Here is a 23,777-nt window from a genome sequence, read left to right on the forward strand (position 1 = left end):
AAATATAATTTAGTGTGACAAATGTTACTTATCAGGTATTTTTTTATATACAAGAATTCATGAATAAAGTAGAACTATCCTTCAGCGAACAACTCCCTCCTGCTCCAGCACATGTGAGGCCTACATGTGAGTACATAAGCATATCTTGTAATATACATGTAGTTCCATGAAAATCATGAGTGATACGAGAGGATTATCAAAACTAGCAAGCAGAGTAATACGCAGGATAATGCTTATTTCTAGCACCACATTTCTAAATCAATTCAAGTCACAACCCCCAAATCATTTCCACTTTTCAATACCTTTGGTAGCAAGATTATTTAACATTTTACAGCAGTGCAATCCAAGCACCACCTTAACAAGAATAACTATGAATCCTTAAATAAAAAGACATCACAACATTTTTACAGCATGGAAAGTAATGTCTCTCAAGTACATTTGTACCTGCAGAGAGTCGGCACAAACTAGACTGCCCCGAACAGGACTTACACCAGCCTCCACAGCCTGTAGAAACCCTTCACATTTAGGAACCATATGAACACACAATTCATATTGTATACTTTTTTTATGATGGAAAGACTAAGCACTTTTCCCACACAATTTTGCTGCCATTTCTAAACCACAATAAGTACTATTTTTTGTTATCGACAAATTACAGCAAATTTACTTTATCCATAATTTCCCAACAATATATGCATCCCTAAAATGGTAATTTAACACCCTATTAAGTTTCATACTAATCCTGCAAGTTGTTGAGGAATTGCAGACAAGACATGAGACCACTTTCGCTGAACCTATTGGTCCAATAACAGTCATTTCTACAATTTTCCCCCATAAACTCCTGAATACATATCTGTGTGCAGTAAACACAGTATTCATTAAGTCCCTTTCTGTATTTAACCCATCACCAGCAAAGAGCAAAAATTATACATGTACATAGTGATCATATATAACATCTTACCAATATTTGGATGATCCAACATTTTCATAATCCTAACTTCACGAAAAAGCTGAAATGGAGAAAAATAATATAAATCAATCATTTGAACTAACTCATTTTGTTACTTTCAATGTACAAAATAAATATATGACTTGTATGGCTGTCAGGTTTGCTTGTGTTGAAATATGAATGTATTTGACTACAAAAAGAATCGGACTTTCTATGTGCAAGACCAAAAAGAGAACACTATCCATCACTTATGTGAGATTAATAGATTACCTGAAGGAATCAAGACAATGACTATATTCCTCAATACACTTCAACTTACATGTATAACGCAGTGCTCACCTTTAGCCACTAGCCACTAACCCAAAACCCAGGACTTGTAAAAATTGGTTTGGGCTAGTAAAATGATTTGTACATTTCATGTTTCGGACTAGTTAAATCCTACACAGTTCTCTATAATTTGGGCTAGTCATTGGGAATTTTCAAGGAAAGGATTGATAATGTCTAACATGCCTATAAATTGAATAAAAAATAAACTGAATGATTTGATTGACCTTAATTTATAAATGTCACAAATCACTTTCATGGTTTAGGTGGAGTTGCATTTACAAGAAAAGTGAACAGATGAAAGGATAGATGTGCTGATAAACAGACACGGGGATTCCTCAATACTCAACAACTTTTTTTGCTGGGGATAATGTAATAAGCACCTGATATTTCTTCCCATACAAACTAATAGGGAAACAGAAATTTCTTTATATAATCATAACTCTGTCCTTAGCACTGCTAACTCAACATGTCATACATTACAGACAACAATACCAGGATATACAACCAGAACTAAACAATATTTTGATGAACATGTAAACATTTGTTATAGAATTTAGCCAAGCATTCCAACTGTAATGTAACATATGCTATGAGAAAAATAACATTGCATAAATATGCGATTATCAATACCATGTGTGGCTATTAATTAAAGTACTATTTGGAAGCCATGTTTTATAGATAAAAGCTTCATCAATAAAGTGAATACACACAAGAGAGTAGAAGAAACTCAACTCTGTCCAATAAAATTACTTCTTCACATAGAAACTGAATTGATACCATGTAACAAGGTCAAGTAAATTTTGCTGAAAAGAAATATTTCATGCCAACATCTATCTTTGCATCAGATTGTTTAGTTTATATCCTAGCTCCATTTGATAAATAGAGAGATATTGTACTAATTACCTTCTGCAAACTTGATGGATTCAACTGTGTTTTATCTATGATCTTTATAGCAACCTGAAATGTAAAAGTAGAAGCTATAAAAATCTAACAAGTCAAAGGCTAGATAAAAATAGTTAATGACCATGTTAATTTCATTACTGCAATAGCGTGAGTAAAATCATGCATATTCCATACATAGTCTACTACAAGCTACATGTAAATGTAAGGACTAAGGTGTAAAGTTTGTATGGAATACCATTTTACAAATGGCTCTGGATATTTCAACTTTGTATTATCTATGGCAAGGGACAATTAACTCAGCAAAAGTTAAATTTTTAATATTTGCAAATTGGTTTTTGTTACAGGACAGCAATTTTTCATGCTGAACTTTCCTAAGGAAAGCAGAAAATTTCTGAGTTTTTAAAGCACTGAGATGTTGAACAAACTTATAACTGCACATAAAAATGAATTCAAGCAATTTTTTTTACGATCAACTTTTAAATAGTGAAAAATAATTCCCATTGACAATTCAAGCACACTTCTTGTTTCAGTGTTATGAAGGTTTATTCTTTACTTGTAAGTAAATTTAAATCTTAATGACAAGTAAAGTATCACAACAAACTTCACATAGTATTAGAATTTTAATCACAGGAAGCATAAATATATATCCTGAATTTGTGGTGATATCTATATTTAACACACATCCAACAATATGTACCAGTATAAACTCAGGAAGCATTAGTCATAACATATGTTTGATAGATCTTATCAAAAGATTTTTGTCCTTTTTCAACTCAGTGGGTCAGTTGCATTAAAATACATGTAAAACCAGGCAAAGATAAATAAACTTAAAAAATATAAAGTACTTAAGAGACAATGACTGCTGCTTAACAGTCTTGACCTCGTATAACAGGAGGGCAACATTTACATTTGAACTTGCTTCAATGTACTAATTATTACAAAAAAGTTCCGTAATGTACATCCACTTAATAAACTTATACTAATACCAAATGAATTTTATCATGGAGTACTCTTGTCTGTGTTGTTTTTCAAGGTCGAACTATCTGGGGTACATTACGCTGTACAGACTATTTCTATTAACATTGTACTGTGTATTAAGTAACTTCACTTCATCTGATATTACATCACTTTCATATAAACAAATGAGTGTTTAAATGTTGTTCAGTAGATACAAGTAAACAACATCTACCAGAACAACTACCATCAAAAATTATTTGACATTGGTACATGGACCTTGCTAAGAACAAAATCAAATTAGATCAAAGTTTGTTTCTCTTTACCCTACCTACCCACAAAATTTAGACCTACCCAAGTAATTAACAATTTTCACATTTTTCATCATGGTTTTTACAGATTCATATGAACTTAGGGGGGAAAAAAATAATTTCCCTACCTACCTAAAGCCAGGAACTAGGGTCAGGTAAGAGGAAACAAACATTTAAAGTGTACTGAATTTAGTAACCTTTACGAAAGTTCGAACTTAATTTAGACACACATCTTCATGTGCAAACAGTCACGCAGAGCTCTGTGAGCTAACAATTATCAGAGTTAATGATTAATCTATTCTGGCATGCATTTCCGGACCTACAATAGATGAATCAAACAGATCCTGCTTTATTTAAGTCCAACATACCAAGTCAGATTTTTAATGTGCTAGCTGACAAAGGCAACAGCATAAAGGTAAGCATGTCACCCCACTCCAACACATGATCAGAGTTAATGATGTACATACTACTGTCTTCATTACAGCTACTCAGTAATGTGATATTTCGTTAATTCATCAGGATGTACTGGTGTATTATGTTAAATAATCAATGAATAGAACTCAAGTCGTTGGACTGATATTTACTATTGAAAAGAATTGAGAGATCAAAATCTTCTATTTAAACAATTAAGAAAGGTTTAAAAGTTGTTAAGGGCCATAAAGTTGTACACAATGAGTAAGACTTGCATGGACAGGACAGATTTTATCAAATTATGTTAATCAACAATGTTAATCATTTTCCTTACTGAGTTACTTTTCCAACAGATTCTTCCACCAAACAGTTAACCTACATATAAGCTAAGGATTCAGTCATCATTATGAAAATATAAGAAAGTATCTTCTTAGAGAGTAAATTGTAAGCAGAAATTTACACAAAATAGGTGTTAGTACAAAATGAACTTCGTTAGAAAAATGAATAGTGTAGAAATTCAGACAGCTATTTCATGTAAATTGTAACTCAGCCCCTTATTAATCATCTGTGGCCTAACCTACAAATGGTCCATATCAATTAATTAGAAGGACCATAATCATGATAAGCACATTTTGTGTTAAAAATACAGTAATATGGACAATACCTATACAGTAGAAACTGTGTCATTCAAAAATAACCACAAGAATGCTGGAGGACGGAAAATACTCTCAAGAATGTGTACAAAGGAACAGACTGTTACTTAAAATCAATGATATACAAATATGACATCATCAAATATTTGAGATTGATCATACTGATTGCTCATATTAGATTTGTGTAAAATGAACTGTACAAAAATGCACTGGTACAGCTACATGTATGTAAAATACAGTTCATTCATTTTAAACATGTCCCTAGGGTATGGTAACAAATCTGAACATAACATCCAATCTGTTTCTAACATCGAATTCAGTAGGTCAAAATACTTAAAATGTTCATTCAACAGAGAACAAGACAAAATCAGTGTTCATCTACCATAACATGTAAATCCATGTTCACTATACTGTACAAATCAAGACATCATACATCCAGTGTGTGTGTGTGTGAAATCACCATACAGAAGTGATGTACACTTTGTACAAAGTCACATTAAAAAAATGTAAAGCAATGTAAGTTCTAAAATACATGTATAAGTTAGTTCATTTATTTTTTTTTATTAGGGGGGGGAGTGGGAGGATGGAATGATTTTCACAAGATTTACAGTAGATGATAGAGGCTAAAGTAAGAGCAGGTTGCTATTGCCAAAAATTAAATGTTACTTCAGATATGGCAGAACAACTAAAAATTATATTACACAGAAAGAAAATCACCCAATTTTTACAATAAACAGATATGATTTTATGAGGTCTACAAAGTGGAAATTGGCAAAATCTGAAGTAAATTTAAGTAAAAGAAGGATCGTAATGGTAAAATCCAAATCTGATATAGTGGAATTCTACTAAAAAGCAGAAAAAATTCATTTCTGAATAAAAAAACATGACTCATACAGAGATTAAATTCACTAACACAAGCACTAAGATACTGCCAAAAATTATGAAATTTATGCCTAGAAAGACAAAATGGTCACAAATGACTCTTCTTTGAAAATAATTACATGTACTTGATTATTATTAAAACGATCCCAAATATTCTAAACCCATATAATCAAGAAAGCAATGTCAATATAGGGAGCTCTAGAGTTGTAAGAGTTAGAGAATACATAAGAAATATACTGTGAAAGTACTATTGTCCCTTGGGGTAACAGTATTTGTGGTTTTCTTGGACTAATAAAATTCATGCAGTAACTTAAGTTTTCCACTCTTTTTATCATCATGCTTGCAGATGCTCAATCGATATTTGGTACATCAATTGTCCAAGGCAAGGTACAGTTTAAGTTTGAGTATTGTTCTGGTGCGTAAATTTTTTGCTGCTAGTATTGCCCAGCCTTGGACTAGGAAATTAATGCAGACTCAGTGATTGGGAAGGATTTTTTTTTATGATGGGTCAATGGCTACATCTTTGAATGATTCATGGGGCTACTGACAAATTTTAAAGAGCCATTTGATTTCCTACTACATACTGTACGAAAATTAAAATGCATACATTTTCAGGTTTGAGAAATATTGTTGGGTACTGAATTTGCAGTTTTTTTCTTAAAGGGAAGAATCTACTGTTATTTTTAGTCACCAGTTCAGAGAATCAACCCCAAGTACTCAAATTTGATTGGCATGGTATTTTAAAACTGATACTTATAGTATTAGGGAATATATGTTCAACAAACGAAAGAGAAACAACTAACAGGATTGCCGATCTTGACCCAATGTTGATATGACGCACTTGGGCCCAAGCTGAATGTGCTCCAATGCGCCATTTTCTAAACTGAAATGCAAATTGCGGATGGTGCATGGCTTTCCTAACTCCTGTAGTTTTCCACACTTTTTTGTTAACAAATTTTGCATGAAGTTTGCATTTTGTTCTCTTTAACAGAAACCTTTCCTGTTTGGGAACTTAGTACTTGCATGCCATACTCTAATAATGCTTGTTTTAAATTTTGGACCCAAAAGGGGCCTGAAACTAGCATTCTCGTATGTCTGGCAGAGGTTCTTATTAACTCTCAAGTGTGAAAGACCCTGGACTTTTTTGCAACCTTTATTGAAGGTCATTCAGTCATTCATAAGAAATTGAAAGGTCCTGTGACATTTTGCTGAAATTTTATAAAGATCAACAAACTAAATTCAACTTATTGCATGAAAACCTGCTGTCTATGGATGACACAGACTACAGCAACATACCATTATACAACCCCAATTGTTTTGTGGTCAAATAAAGATGAACCTATTTGGTGAAACGAAACAAATGCACCAGCGTATAACCTCAACCCAAAATAGTTAATACTTTCGAAGATCACCAAATGGTATTCAAGTAAGTGTAAACTCACCTTTAAGTAAGCTCTGTAAGGCCATTAACAATAAAAATAAAAAATCTATGGTAACAGAATGACGGCAATAAAGGCAGAGTTGCCTTTAAAAATGATATGTCAGCTACATTTAGGCTATTGAAATGGTGAATCAAAATTTGGGCTCTGGTTGAGCCAGTCCTTGGTTATATGTCTTTCTGCAGGATTTATTGTGGCAAAAAAGATCAAACCAGCAAAAGCCTTTTCAGGCGTCATGTTGTGTTTGAATTGTGCAAAACTCGGCTCTAAAGGCTGCCATGTATTTATTGATAACTTTCTTGTACTAGCCCAGATCTTTTCAATTAAATAGTAAGATTTCTATGAAACACATGCATGTGAAACAGTTAGGCTTAACTGGCAAGATATTCCAACAGATGTGTCATGAAGAAGACCCTTGATGGAATTTCAAACAGGGGCGACAGTTCATATTGTCACAAAAGGCACATATCATCTGTTGTATGGAAGGAGTGAAAAAAAACTAGCATGTGCCATACCAAATATGAAATTACCAATTCATGATAACTATATATCTGAAGTTCAGAGATTGCACAACCTCTCAGCTGTCCCAAGATAATCGCTGACTATACTTAGTACATACATGTAGGATGAGTTGACAAAAATTAATGCATTTATGATCAATAAATCCAATGTTACATGTATGTATTTAATCACAAAAAAAAACAAAAAAGACACTAAAATGGCCAATGAACTTTTTTCAAAATGTTACAGATCAAGTGTTCCAACTACATATAGCATCTGCAAAGAAAGAGAGAACACTTTACCAGTGATCTAATTTAAGGGGAAATACTTGATAAATGCAAGTTGTAATTCAATTTTGTTAGAAGAAATTATTTTCACTTCAGGGTTCTCAATAAGTTTTAAAGTAGGTGGAAGAAAATTAAAAGTAGGTGGCACCATTGAGGGTCCTCAGGTCCGAACCAAGCACCAAACTTTTTTTTCAATTTATTTTTTAGCAACAAAACAGCCGGTGCCAATGTCAAAGTAGACGGTGAAATTGACAGTCGCCAGCACTTATTGAGAACCCTACACATGCTAAAATTTGCTAGTGGAATTCTATATGTCATAAAAGTAAAGTCCAGAAATAACCCAACAAACTTAAATTTAGCAAGTGTAAATTTTCTATACTTGCTATATTTAGCTAGTGGAAAAAAATTGAAATTCAATCCCTGCTTTACTGGGGATAAAAATAGCAGTTGTCAGAGGCCCTGGACCTGTAACTTCTGAACCAGGCAGGACCTTTGTATTCCTTATCACCTAAGTCCTGGACCTCCAATTTCCTATATTGACACTTCATTGAGGACATTTAATTTTACATCAGGAGGACCTATGATTTGAAATTTGAAAAAGTCCTGGACCTTTTAATTTAGAAAGCTAATTTACTGCTTTGTGCATGAATATGTGTTAGACGTAAGACCCCAAGATTTGTCCAATTGTAGTGCACATATATGAATGTACAACACTTTCAGACAAAAAGAATTCATCACAATTTTCATTTCATATAAATAGGCGAGGCTGTTGATCAAGATTTCACTAGGTCACTTTGAAATGATGAAGAGGGACAGGACCAGTAAGAAGAAACAGAGAGGTGCAAGTCTTCAAGCACTAAATGCAGACCCCTTCCATTTTTACCCAGTCAGGGAATTGGAAATATTTAAGTATGATGATTTTAATTTTGTAAGATGTAAATTTATTTGTACAAGGCTCTTAATTTTAAGATGTAAATTTATTTGTACAAGGCTCTTTCAAAATATATAATATTTGTGATGTTACATTTGGCTGAAAATTCTATTCCCTCTAATTAACACCATAATAGTCTGTGCACTTTGCAAGTCTCTGCATTAATTTACTTGCAATTGTACAGTTGTAGCTATTTTTGAAGCTTTAGATTGGTTCCCAGACAGTTTCTGCTAAAGGTGGGTACATAAAAAATGTCCAACCAGAGATGCTTGGAATCCTTAGGTACACTGAAAAATACTGCTCTGAACATGTAGTCTTGTCTTGTAGATCCGCATCTTCCATTACTGAATTGGAGAACGGAAAGTACATATGTACATGTATGTACACTACATGCACACAAGACCAATCATAGGGATTGCAAGTTTGAGCAAAAAATACTGAACTATATAAACATGCAAGTTTTACAAACCTCTCTTCCTGTAGGCACATGCTTGGCCAACTTCACTTTAGCGAAATTTCCTTTTCCAATAGTCTTTATAAGCCTGTATTTACCAATATGAGGTTCATCTGATCTTGCTCTGGACGAAGTTATACGAGGATTTGCATTGTCGTCTTTCGACTGAAACAAACAAAAAGACATTTGTCACAATAAATCGAGCTAACAGGGATACATATACATTGAAATTGTATTTTCTGTATACATACCCGGTGTTGATCAACTGTCACTGATTCATGGACAGTCTGTAGTGGAGTTCTTGTCGACATGATGAATAAATTATGGTTTCCGATCGATTGAAAGGTCTATGTGATCAGCTGATTTAAAACGTTCTGAAGTAACATAGATGGCTTTTACTTATTGCACTTAAACGACAAAATACATATCCAGTTTTTAAAATAACAAAATGTCAATTCCAAAGTTTAATTTGTGTAGAAACTGAGAATAAAACCGGTATTTTCAAGGCGAGAGTTGCGAAAACGATGCCCTTGACTTCGGATAAAGGCCTTATTTCTAGTCAAATAAACGTGATATTCCATGTAGAACCAAATATTTGCAAACTCCCATTGTTTATCTGTGTCCTTTGTCACAACAGAGATCCTTAAAAAGGACCATAGGTGTGTAAATAAATCCCAAAATAATCCTTTTGATTAGTCAGTCAAACAAAATGGCCGACTTCTCTTTCCACGCCAAATTCCGACAAGCGTGCGCATATCGGCCACTTTTCCAATAGTGTGATTGGTTGGCTCGAAGCTGAATGATGTCATTCAACTTGCCTACTTTCGGTAAAAATAAATAAAAAACAATGTTATTATAAATTAAGACAATTTGATGAACAATAATTTTAAGAAGCATTAAATAAACTAGTCGCTAGATACAAAAATACTACCAAAATTAACAAAAAGTTACTTCTCAGTTGTTTTTTTTCTGTATCAATTTGTACCCATGAAAAAATCTACAAGACGCATGTAAAGCCTAAACGTTTTTTTGTTTCACTATGTTATTTATTTATTTATCTTATCTTTATTATTAGTTGTATATACTAGGGACTTTTCGTTAGTTTCTGGGTATATTTTGGGCAGGGAGTGGTTTGGGTGTAGAATACATGTATATAGAATATAATAGAATAGAGTACATGTTAGAATATAATATACTTTATTTATGCGGCAATCGGTCATTTTTGGCATTGTATGTAATATTACAATAAAATACGAATTATTTTCTTATATAATAATATTAATATCCGTATCATTTACGGTACCATTCCGTGAGTTTATATACTTTCTGCAGATCATATGCTTCATTTAAAGCACAGATTTAAAAAAAAAAATCCCTGTCTTGGAGCATTATCTTAAAATCTGTTACTGAGTTCAGTGGTCATCTAAGATAAAATCCGTTACTGAGTTCAGTGGTCAACTAAGACAACGACCATTTTCTTCTTACAGGTGGGGTGGGGCGTACGTAGGGCTCCCGGCTGGAATTTAAGGATGAATTAAAACCCAAAGCAAATCGCCGCAAGTGCGAAAATATTTTTTTACGGCAGCCGCAAAGTTGATTTTTTTTTAAATCTACAGGGTAAAGTAATGAGACTAATATCGAATCATTTTTTTCTGGCCATGGCTGAGCAAAAAAAAAATTGGCTAAAATTTTGAATTTTTTTCTCAAAATAAAACAGTGCCCCCTTCCCCCGCTAATAAAACAATTGGTGTCTTAATTCTTTTCGAACTAGAAAAAATTTAAGACTTTCTTTTTAAGGTAGAGTACCCTTTTGTCATTATAGTGCCTTCTGAAGATGGATCAATTGAACAGCTGCTCCATAGATACATTTAACACGAGGAAGACAACTTGCTTGGTTTTTGCATTCCTACTCCGTTTTTGCCCAGGCATGTGACCTAAATCAGTAAATTGTGGTAGTTTTCTTCATAATTCTTATCATGACAATTGAAAGAGAGGTAAAGTGTATGCCTTGTCTATTTTTTGCCTACGAGTTACACATATACACGCGAAGACTACATGCATAGGTAGACCCAAAGGGGCTTTCACCACCTCACATCATGTCTAAACAAGAGATTGATAGCCGTAGTTTGTTTTCCTAACATACTTAATAATGTATTTGGAAAACTTGGGAAATACCATTATTCTGGAAACTGGTCTCATCATTAAACTACACAAAAAGGAATTTTTTCTGATTGTAACAACTACAGAGATTATAATGTTTCTTTCGGTCACCATAAAATTTTTTAGCAGAGTGATCCTTAACAGAAATCAAATTATTACTGACCCTCTACTGCGTGAAGAACATAATCAAGCAGTATTCAGAAAGGTAGATCGTGTGGGGACCAAATGTTTATCCTCAGACACATTGTAGAACAGAGCAATGTTAACCAACTAAGGGTTTTTTTAAAGTCCTTGACTACCCTATCGGGTCTCGCACGGACGGTTTAATAGGACAATGAATGGAACTCATCACTTCATGTGAATTTTATTACAGCTAGTTGAAATTGACCACTTCAAATTTCATCACTAATTTATGTGGGCTAGTGAGTAATTTAAATAGCTCTCTGGGTAGAAATCTGCCCTACATTATACCAATGTGTCTTACTTAACTACTTCAGCACATCTGTGTGATCTTTTGGACGCTGCCTTTTAAGTTTATATAGCTATTAATTATGATGACCTTAATCTCTATATTTGCCATCCACCAGTGTGTTTGGGTAGCTTGTAATCTATATACAAGTGATTTACTTGTTTTTTGATTGGATAATACTGTTCATTTTATTTAAATATTCATAGACCAAGCCTATATTTAGTTTCAATCACTAAATTGAACTGAATGCTGAAACTTCTTTTAAAAGGAATTTGATGCTCATACATTGTTAAACTGAGATTCTTTCTGGCTGATGTAGTTGTAATAGCTTAAAGTTATGGTAACATTCATTACACTTTTGCAAAATGGCCAGGTTTTCAACTTGCAATATAAATGCATGCACCAGTCCTTCTAAGGACCTTTTAATATTAAACAGTTATTGTAAAAAAGTTGTTTAAGAAATATTTGTAAAATGATTATAAATACTATTATTATTTTTTTTTCTTTGGTTTGTTGTGACTGTGTATAAAATGCCCTAAAATATAAACTTGAAAATGTACCAGTATAGAAAATTTAACAATGATTTAAATGGCCTCGGTGAGTTGTATTTACTTGACCTTTAGAGGTTAAGGTCATCATAATTGACAGCTATTCAAACCCTAACAGCGTCCAAAAGATCACACATGTGTTCTGAATTAGTTAAGCAGGGCACATTGGTATGATGTAGGGCAGATTTCTATTTAAACTACTCAGTAGCCTACATAAATTAGTATTGAACTTAGAACTGGTCTATTTCAACTAGCTGTAACTTCACCAAAGCTTTTGACAATGTAAACCACCAAGCCCTTCGGAAAATTCTATAAGTCACTATTGAAATCCCAGATAAACCCATCTCTATCATAAATATGGTATATGTCAATTTCTGTTCCAGAGTTATTTGGGGTCAAATTAAACTGAAGACAGGGGATCAATCAAGGATGTCTTCTTTCTCCTCTCCTGTTAAAAAAAATAAAAAAACGGCAAGAGATTTTTTGACAATGACAGAAATACCGGAAGACCAGATTTAGCTGATGAAATTGCGCTTCTATCTCATCGTCATCGAGATTGCAAGATAAAACAAATCAGTTAGCTAGTATTAACATAGGTCTCGAGGTCAATGTTTCAAAAACTAAGCATATGAAAGTAAACACCAAAACAGATGGTCCCAGCACCCTGCTAGGTACTGAGATTAAGAATTTAAACATTTTATTTATTTGGAAAGCAAGATCAACAATGGCGGAGATTCCAAAATAGATGCACAATCTAGAATTTCTAAAGGCAGACCTCCGTAACATCTGGGGGTAATCCAAAATCAAGATCTTCAAAAGCAATGTACTTGGGGTCCTCCTGTATGATGGTGAATCTTGGAAAGTTACAACAGCCATTACAACCATACCTGATGTTTTCAAGACCTGGTGCCTACGCAAAATAATTTGTATCTTCTGATCAAATAAAATATCTAATGATGAGCTGTACCTGAGAATAAGTACCCATCCGATTTCTCAGGAGATAAAAAGGAGAAAGTGGTCATGGATAGGTCGTATATGTAGAATGCACCCTTACTCCATCAACAGGGTTGCATTACGATGGACGCCAGCTGGAAATTAGGAAAAGAGGTCGGCCAAAGGAGACACACGGAGGAGGTCAGTGCATGGACAAGGAGACGAAAGAAAATGATTGCAATTGAGAGCAAGTCCAGCATTGGTCCCAAGACAGAAGGTCGTGGAGGTCTATGACGATGGCCTTATGTGAAATTTCTAAGAAAATCCATTGATGCAGATATCAAATAATGGTCAAAAAGAGAAGCATCCTTGAATGAAACTATGTTGTCAGACATGCATGTTTCCGATTTTCTTCATTTTGCCTGATTCTTACAAAAACTTACACCTAAATCTGTCATTATTGTCACCTAAGCGTCAGAAATTAATTGATATGCTGAATACATCGATGCCTAAAATTCTAATTTCTAAAATGTCTTATTCTAAAAATAACATTTTTGTTCATATTAATATTTATTTCATCGGGGTAGAAGGTGGCAAATTTTTACCTCAGTCCCAAAGCATCCCAAATAAATGTATTATATCATATGAAAGCTTTTATGAAATATGATTATTTATAGAATTGACAACAATGAGAAGAAAAGAGCAAAAATAATGGTTACTCTTAACACACACACAAAACAACAAAAACAGAAACAGAAAACAAAAAAAAAAAAAAAAAAAAAAAAAAAAAAAAATAGGCGCCCTAGTTGAGCAGATATGATTTGAATTAAAAATGTCCAAACAGTGAGTTTTACAGTGTTGATTTGCTGTAAATGAGCATTTTGTTTCACACTGATATTTAATGCGACTTTTAGTGGAATATTGAAAAATCCTGTTTTTCAGCAACTTTTGATTACGAAATCAAAGGAACCCCAAAAGTATCAGATGTGATATTGATAAATGTAAAGTATAAAACAAACAAGGTTTTAATTTATACCATAGCATATATTTAGGTTTGTAAAGTGTCAATTAAGCAATTTTCCGTTGAGATAGGGGCACATATTTTGCTTTTGACTCAATTACCGTAAGTGATCACTATTTTATTATTATCATTAAGAGCTGTAACACTGGGCTACATGAAGGCACCTAAGGGTGTTTAGCGTTTTCATATGTGATATCCAAGGGTACCTGATTCGTGAATGGGAGGCATGAAGGTACCTGATAACCATCATGAAGTTGGGTGCACAATGGATTCTCCCAGTCCACTGACTATAGTTTGTCCAAATTTCTTGTGATCCAGCAACCCTCCACTTTCCTATTTGGATATTGATTTGCCGGCATCGTGAAGTATTGGGTAAAAAATAAAAATATTTAAATGGCTCATTGTTCTAATCTCAACCCGACATATCAGTTTGGCGGGATGCAGGTTCCGAAGAAATCTACCTTACTTAAACATTGTAAGACAGGAACTCGGAAAATGTAGTCGATATAGCTACATTTTACGACATTTTTTTCATAAATTGTTGTCGCAAACACTCTATGCAATGAGCTTTGATATGTGGTAAATGGTTGTGGAAGGAAGAAAAGAGTTTTTTATTCTTGTAAATCAAGGATCAATTTTTTTTCGTCACCCTTTTTGTTTTTGTTTTTTATATGTAATACAATTCCTTTCCTTATTTTTTATCAGCTGATTGACCAATACTTCAGCAATGTTAGAGGTTGTATGACAAGCTATTTCTGACTTGATGCCATGCTGTTGGAGTATGGAAGAACAGAATTCCAAACTCTTACTTTGTAGTAGTGTACTGAACACAATTTACTCTGGACAGCAATGCTAGGCTATTTTCTTATATGTTGCTATGGACGAATAGCATTTCAAACCCTTACATTGTAATAGATCACCGCATTCTCATCTTTGATGACAACTTTGAACCTTGGTATAATCAGTAAAGATACCCGTTTAACGTAGATTATACCTAATATTTCTAGTAGATAAATTTTCTTAGTTTTTCTGGAAGATTACAATGAATGTACATACTTTAGAATTTTAATTAAAAAAAAACAAACAAAAGAAAAACAAAGGTCACCGAACTTGATAATGAGATAATGGAGTCTTTTTAAAGGCAATTTTTTATTGGTTCTGTCAGGAATTTCACTATTTGGTAAACTATATAAAAAAAAAAAAAAAAAAAAAAAAACTGGCAAAAATCCGTTTGAATTGATTTAAACATACTGTTTTTATATCATTTTAAATGTGATTAGTTAATTGAAAATTTACATGTCTGTATGATTTTGTAAGATGACAGTAAAGAATGCTCAGTAAAATAGGTTTTATTGGCCTTAAAACCTTGATAATGGAAAAAAATTACAAAGCAAAACAAAATGACCAATTAATGAAACTACCGGTAACAAAAACTTTAAATCTTGATGATGACAATGTAAAAACAAACCCCAATAAACTATACCATGGCAATAATGTTGAAATTTTAGGAATTAGTAGTATTCAATACAGATTTTATTATATATGTCTAATAACATTCCATAAACAAATTATTACATGAAACCTTGACTAAAAAAATGTACAAATAAAGTCTTTACCTAAATAATCATTTTCTGTGAATATATGGAAGAATTTAACTGGTACGTGAAATTCAACAACTTAATTAAATTTAAAGCTTATACAGAAACCTCCAAGTACAACCACTGTTCTTTAAGTTTAAATTCGGGACAAACTTCCAGACAAGGCAAAGAATTTTTTTTTTGTCTTTCCAATAAGAAGTTTACCAGAGTATTACCATTTCTGACCAGAAAACACTTAAGATCAACTGGGGCGACTATAAAGTAAGTATTTTTAATATATTGTAAGAAAAAAATGTTTTGTTTGTCATAATTAGCAGTCCTCATAAAATCAGACAGGTGATTCATGCATGGTAAACACCTACCAAAATCTCTTTTATTTCCAATTCAGGAACATTTACAGACCACATAACCAGTCTTAGTTTATCATTATAAAGATTGTGCATGAATTTGGCACTTAGTAATCGTTCATGATTTGATTGATTTTAGTGGTAGATGAATGTTTGTATTTCTCCAAAATACAGATCTGTATACAGAAAAGACTAAACTTATGTGAAAATATGGTGTAATATAGATAAGTTTAACACCTTCAACAAGTGGCAACAGTTATAGGCAAACAATGAGGATCATTTCATCAATTGAAATTTTTTTTACTATCCATCATAGATTTCAGGAAATTGGCTAAAAATTGCAAAAAGGTCATTTTTCACCTATCATGGGCAATAACTCTAACAGCTTTGACTTTATGAAAACTTTAATAGAGCTCTTCAATCTGAAACAGAAAAGTTGTCTTCATTTTTTCTATCTTTCAAAGTTTTTGAGATATACATGTACCTTGAAATTCTAGTAAGTGGCTTCTACCCTATGTTCTGTAGATAAAAAATGGCAGCCATGTTTTTTAACAGATCATTTATCAGACCATAAATTTTGCGCAGGTTACCGTTAGGAATATTCATGCAAACTTTCATTAAAATCAGTCTTGTAGTTTGAGAGAAAATATTTAATGAAAAGTTTACAGATGACATTGACAATAACTCACATGGCCCATTGGGCTAGGATAGCTAAAAACATCATGTGTATGGTGTTTTTTTTCTGCACCTTTAATCACCTCTAGTATTAGCAGTGTCTGAATTTTATATGGACTGGTACTTACAAGTAGAAAACTGTAAAGACATGTTTGATGTTTTCTTGTAGTCCCAAATTTATTAAAGAAACACTTAGTAGTCCTTCAATTACAATATTTTTTTTCTTCAAATTTCCGCAAGTTTCTGAAGCTATGCGTAAACAGCTATGAAGTGGTAATAAATACGCCAACAAACTTGTTGATTCATTAATATTTATTTTCATGAACACCTTTAACAGTCAGAAACAAAGTCACTACATTAGCACTGTTTTATAACTCACAATCTGAGAGAAAAAAATGTTGCTTTCCTATAGGCATAACATCATATCTTATAAAGAGGCCCAAACTATATTTGCATATGACTAAATGGGTGCCAATGCACAATGTAGTATGAATATTGATCCACATGATAAAGCCTTCACCATCTATTCAAATTATCCTACAATTAGGAGATACAGTGGAACCTGGCAAACTAGACAAGAAAATCATGTTACATATAAAATAATAGTTACTTTCGATTTTGATACCGACAGTGACATGTGGAATATCTGGATCAGGGTGTGAGCACGAGTTGAGACGTTCCACATGATACTGTCATTATCAAATTCAAAAGTAACTATTATTCTGTTTATCGGTAATCTAATAATTGCAGCTTTGATCATTTTAATTATGTACTTTTAACAAAAAATCAAGTAGTGTGACTGCAAACTGTCATTTTCATTGAAACACTGAAGACAGTCTAATGACATCACAATCACTCCCAATGTTTTGACAGATATTTTTTTCAAATATCTTGTCATGTATGTGAGATAAAAAAATATATCTGTCAACAAAATCAATGGAAAAAAAGTACAGATTACTGATAAAGAAAGTATTAGAGTTGATTTCAGAAAGTATCGGATGATTATTACCCGATGAAATGTCTAAGGTAGTAGTAAACTTAAGGAATAATTCTTGGAAGGGGTAGATTTGTATTCATTTTAACATGGTACGGCATTTATATTTGATTATTTAACACCGAGTGACAGCAAGGAGTTAAACCGGAATAAAAATGCCAAACCCATGTTAAAATGAGTACAAATCTACCCCTGGAAGGAATTATTTCTTTTCTAATATGACAAATTCAGAATTTTTGTGACAAAAATTTCCCTGGGCGTATCCAAAACAACGGCTCTTCCGTTTAACCTCCCCCGTATGGAAGTTGGATTAAATATGTATATTTATGTCATCGTATGTATTAAATGTGTGTATTTATATAATTGATTTCAATTAGATAGCCTCTCAGCCGTAAAATCATCACTTAAACGTTTTTAAATGTTTTGTCTCAAACAGCGAAAGAAAAGACAGTGCACAGCTGCTAAAGGTGGGGTTGTACCGACATATACTGTTTGACGAAATGAAGACATCATATTAGAATGAATAATAACAGTACCTGATCCGATCAGTAAAACTATAGTTGCGATCCGTCAATTATCACAATCAGTCATTGATCCAACAAACCAATATGATTAAACAGCGATTGCTTCCATTTTACATCACATGACCACTGATATATTTTATGGATTAGATTGTTCTGGTATTCCATTTTCACTTATTCACTAAATGATATAAATGTAGACATCAATTTAATGACTTGTTTCACGTTAACTTTTTTGTAATGAAATACAAAACTCTGATTTTGTATTTTGAATTAAAAGTATTTTTAGTACAGCACTATATTAGATTTGTTCCAATGAAAATTCTGAGAATTACATGAACCTATCATTTGTTATCTTACATTACAAGAGTGTGATTCGATTGGTTTCTGGTCATTGGTCAACGCACAGTGATCATTCAATTATCGATCATCATTTAATCAAAGGAAGGCAAATTCTCTGAAGTTGAGTATATTACTCTCTGTAGAAAAGGCCTTAATAATACACATATTAAAGTAATGAAAGAACCAAGTTAAGAGCTGACAGAATGTATAAGATTATACAGGGCTCAAATGTTAGATTAACAAGTTCATGTACTACCCAAAACTAGAAAAAACTGTGAACAAAGGTATATTGGTGATACCCCCACTCCCTTCCCCCGATACCATATAGGAAACCCAAAATGTCATCCATACAAAAACAAAATCAAAATAGGAGGTGCATAATAGCATCATGTGATGGGGAATGTGTGAAAGTTTCATCAAATTCAAATCAGTAATTTGAGAAGAGTTAATGATTAGAAATAAGACCGATGTATGAAGGAGAGCATGATCACAATAAATTTCATGCGCTGAGGATTATTACACACAATTAGTGATAGTTTTTAAGGTACCAGAGAAGTACTGCTTAATATCTATACTTATTGATTGATTGAAAGTCTTCATTGATTTTAAGATGAGAACAACATGATCAATCAATGAAACAGCTGCTTTGTACTACATTAATATACTGGGATATTCTTAGAACAAGTCATTACTCTATTGCCTACATGCTGAAATCTGAAAGTACCGTAATCACTTTTGTGAAGCTATATCAGATGTCAGATTCAAAGAAATCATACCTGTTTACAATTATAACATTACACACAGCATACATTACTTTGCAAAGCAAATTAGTCAGCCTCAATCTCATAAGTCAATATTCATGACATACACAACTGTTACATGTTACATCAGCAGCATAACATAACTGTTTTGCCCAAAGCTTGCATAAAATAAACCAAATTTTCCAGCAAAGTTTTGGGTGGGGGGGGGGGTGGGCTTCTAAACCCTAGAACTGTCCCCCTGGATTGCGACTGCTGTTACTTTCTAAACTCGAAGTCAGTTATAGCAATTTATCACCAGCTGAATATAATATTCATTCCCATCCAACTGTCATTGCATTTAGACATCTCTCGCATGGTGTATTTGTTGACTCAGCAGTATACCTACGACAACGTTCACATAAATTCTTAGTAGCTGAAGAAATAATTAACATGTACTGTTCAGGCTGCTTTATGTGATCTGCAAAACAAAAAGAAAATGGGAGCACATAACAGATTTTCTAAAGCAAAGGAGAGTATACAAAACAATAAGTACATAAGATATGTCACATTTATCTTTTAACTTAAGGAGGTAGACCTAGGGTAAGGGACATAACTCATGAAGTCAGTGATATGTTTGTATCATATTCAATTTCACCATAGCCTGTCAAGCTTTCACTTGAAACTGAATGAAATCAGTCCAGGTTACTTTGATGCTTACATGATATTGTTTAAAATGATTTTTATGAGTTGTGTCCCTTACCCTAAGTCTACCTCCTTAACTTAGGATTTTTTTCCAGATCACAGTTTGAAATTAGATTAGGCCTCTGATGTCAAAACATCATTGTGAGATAATTCTAATGTCATATGTTCATTAGAGTATTGGTACCTACATCATACAAAAAAAATATAACAGTTCCTTCCACCATTATTAACCCGTTACATCTATCCTGAAGTCCTATAGTATATGTATTTTAAAATTTCACATTGAAACCGCAAAAATCATAGATACCTATTACTGTGAAAGTACTATTGTTTTCAACCAATTTTTCATGGTTGTTGTGGGTAGGCAAAACCTGGGTAGGCAAAACCACAAAATTTGGTTACCAACAAAAAAGAGATTTTCATTGATTTGTATACTGAAAATCCCAAAACCATGAGTTCAACAATCCAAGAACTTGTGTTTCTTGCCTAATCCAAGAAAATTTGTATCCACAAATAAAACTTTCACATTATCAAAGTAGTTCAAAGATGTAACATGACAATGGCATAACTAATAGGCACAACACAAATAGACCAGTGTTTTCTTACAAAGTCAAAACTCAGTAAAACATTATGCAAACAAGATTACATTAAGAGAAACAAGATATTGTACACTATGTTGAGCTAAGAAAACCCCCTACTCATTCCAGGAAAGGGGAAATTGAGTACAAGTAAGTCATCGTCAAAAGTAATGTACCCAAATATCTTAGCATTATCTCCAACAGAAACTGAGAAATATATGTAACAGAAACATTTCATGTACAGGTAGACAGATAAGGATGATTGCAATATCATACCCGTTAACATTTGGAATATTTCATGTGGGAGATTCTGCCCCATTGCCACTGTCACACGTGAGATTTTTAAGTATTTGCAAATTTTTGGTGTAAGAATTCAATTATTTAGTATTTTTTATAGACAAATACGCAGAATTAATATCAACCTAAAACCTACCACAAATCATACATTTTTACCAGTATCTGGAAAATTCTAAAATTTCCATTGATTTTGTGGAAGGGTTAACAGGTAAGGCAATAGAGCCTCCACTCTAATGAGTAGGGTATAAAAACACCCAACTTACACACTACAACATACACTAAACACTATATTACCTTTGACATAAACATTACAAACACCATCTTCAGTCTGTACATCCTCTGGAATCATGGGTAATGGTTTGGTTGTAATGGATGTCTGTGATGTCTGTATGATCTCAGTTAAAGCTGATGAACTTGATGTTTCTTCCTCTTGGTAATTCTGTAGAAATATATTTATGAAGTCAAATTATTTAGAATGATAATTTATTGCATTTTGACCTGCTGTTGAAAATATTTATCGATAAGGAATTTTGTGTTTGTTATTACAATGTACATGCTGAAGTAAGACATATGTGTTTAGGACTTTAGGTAAAATAGAACAATTATGATCATCATAATGATGATTAGTCTATATTAATTACTTCAGTTGCAGTCTATGTAAATATCAGGCATGAGGTTTTACAGTGACTGTAGAATTCCTTCCTATTTAGACAAGTATTTGGTTACCATTATTCAATTTCAAAATGCATTTAAAATGACATGAAGGGATTCAAAAAGTGTCTGGATTTCTGTTTATTCCAGTGTGGTTAAGACAGATTCCACTGTATAATTTATGCTATTTTGCCAACAGATTGAATTAAATCATTAAGAGACACATTTATAAAGGTGAAAGTTCAATTCCTAAATCTTACCTTTAAGACTTGAAATAATAAATTGCTAGCATAAATAACAACATCAAATTCCACTGGATTCTCTGAGCATACAACACTGTTAACATGATCTTTAATGTCTAACACAGGTTTAATCAAGTTAGCTATTGATATGTCATGCCATGTAGGATCCAAGCTTGACCAACAAGTCTTGAAAATACTGTCACCTTAAAGAAGATGTTTGTTTGTTTGATGGGGTTTAACGAAGAAGATGCAAAACATGATTGATTGATTGTTGGGGTTTAAGGTCCGAGCAGCAATATTTCAGCTATATTCAGACGATGAAAATGAAATGGACGATAAAATGAACATGAAATGATGATGAAATGAAAAATGGGATGGGACACAAGGATAACAGGGTCGACAAATTTTGATTGCCACTAGAAAAAGGGAGGGATGGACAAGGTCGAGCAACTTAGCCTCCTGAGGCAGAGCACAACGATTCCCACTCCTATCGAATACCACAGGAGGGTTCTTTAACATGGCATCTTTCCCAACAAGGTGCACCACTATGGTTTGCAGTTAGGTTTTCCATATTATAGTCTGACAACCCCAGCATGTAATATTCAAGGGGTACTCCATTTCACCACCTGAGGCACACAACCCAGTTGCTCTGTGGAGCGCCCTAGCCCCCGGTTCTGAGCACTACTTATTTGCCTTTTACGACAAGCTTAGCACTGCTGCAGGCCTATTCTTTTGACACCCGGACCTGCACGCAGCATGAAGTGATGTCAGGCTAGGTATACTGCTCACTCGTACAAGAAGATGATATTGGAAATCAACCAATATTGCTTTTTATTTATTATATAGATAGCAGTGTTTTATCCAATGTTCCCAGTGTAATAAAATTCGATAATTCACACTGTGAAATAAATTCCGTCATTTCATTCTCGGACTTTCTCCTGCCAAAATGTCACAACAATCAATCCGTCAACCACAGAATTTAAAATCCATGTTGGAAATATCGATAAATTATGAAGAAAATCTATATAATAAATAGGATAATCAATTGTTTGTCATGAATAACTAAAAAATTATCACTCGTGCCAAGAATGCTTGGGGATTTAACTTGTGTGTGGAACAAAATCTGCACAATCTTTAAACCTAGGTGTTCTTCGGCACTCGTGATAATATTTTGGTTATTCACTCTTTCCAATTAATTATCCTATTAGTATGTTCCATTCATATAAGGTCACATACCAAATTTGAAATCAATATATTCACTGAGAATTGAGAGTCGTGACAAAATTCTGACAAACAGATGGAATGAAAGATGGATGGACAGAAATGAAGGATGGATAAGATGATTCCAATATTCCACCCACTCCTTTTTGGGGTTATAATAAAGCCTTTCATTACATTTATAATTTAGTTAAAAATGTTCCCTTTTTCAAAATGCACTTCTGTACATTTGAATACTGTAATTTTTCATTTTAATATTCATCCTCAGGAGATTAATGAATCCTACTTTAATTATGAGTACTATTCTGAACTTGCTTAGAAACTGAGAAGGCATCTTTTTTTTACACCAAAATAATGTTGTTATAAGAGAGGATCAGCAATAAACAAAACATGAAGTTGCACACTTTGTCATACTAGGTACACCCCCATTTGTACAGGAAGTTGATATCAGTGACCAAATCCTTACCACATCTATACAGTATACACCCCATCTAAATAAAGCCTCATGTCAAATTTGAAATCATTTCCAATTCCAATATACCACCCCTTCTTTAAGTGGGAGTATAATCTTTGTGAAGACAACATTATTTCTTTTTGTGCAAAAACTGCTAATGAGAAAATAACTATATAATAATTGCAAAATGTGAAAATACACCCTCTGGTAAGAAATTCTATGGTATTAGACTTAACAAAGCCTCACCTTACAACTTCCTTCCAGATTTATGTTTCTCCACTTTTG

At 33.2% G+C, this 23,777-nt stretch overlaps 2 protein-coding genes across 9 annotated transcripts in view; both read right to left on the reverse strand.

The window, feature by feature from the left end:
- The window catches only part of LOC148626032 (MAP/microtubule affinity-regulating kinase 3-like), a 37,367-nt gene extending 27,613 nt beyond the window's left edge, over positions 1-9,754 (reverse strand). For all 8 annotated transcript variants that reach the window (XM_088569623.1, XM_088569621.1, XM_088569619.1 and 5 more), the window contains exons 1-4: positions 9,254-9,754; positions 9,018-9,167; positions 2,180-2,233; positions 962-1,010 (exon numbers count right to left, since the gene is read on the reverse strand). In XM_088569623.1, coding sequence (XP_088425749.1) covers positions 962-1,010; positions 2,180-2,233; positions 9,018-9,167; positions 9,254-9,313 — 313 coding nt within the window. In that variant the 5' untranslated portion in view covers positions 9,314-9,754. The remainder of the gene's footprint in view (positions 1-961; positions 1,011-2,179; positions 2,234-9,017; positions 9,168-9,253) is intronic.
- A 7,293-nt stretch (positions 9,755-17,047) lies between these two features.
- The window catches only part of LOC148626033 (isoleucine--tRNA ligase, mitochondrial-like), a 29,025-nt gene continuing 22,295 nt past the window's right edge, over positions 17,048-23,777 (reverse strand). Inside the window, exons 21-23 of the mRNA XM_088569629.1 lie at positions 21,839-22,023; positions 21,222-21,366; positions 17,048-19,828 (exon numbers count right to left, since the gene is read on the reverse strand). Of these exons, the coding sequence (XP_088425755.1) occupies positions 19,683-19,828; positions 21,222-21,366; positions 21,839-22,023 (476 nt within the window). The 3' untranslated portion in view covers positions 17,048-19,682. The remainder of the gene's footprint in view (positions 19,829-21,221; positions 21,367-21,838; positions 22,024-23,777) is intronic.

This window comes from Perna viridis, chromosome 2 (assembly GCF_037379345.1).
Source record: "Perna viridis isolate PV_CMFRI_1.1 ecotype Kerala chromosome 2, ASM3737934v1, whole genome shotgun sequence".
Taxonomy (NCBI): Eukaryota; Metazoa; Mollusca; class Bivalvia; order Mytilida; family Mytilidae; genus Perna; species Perna viridis.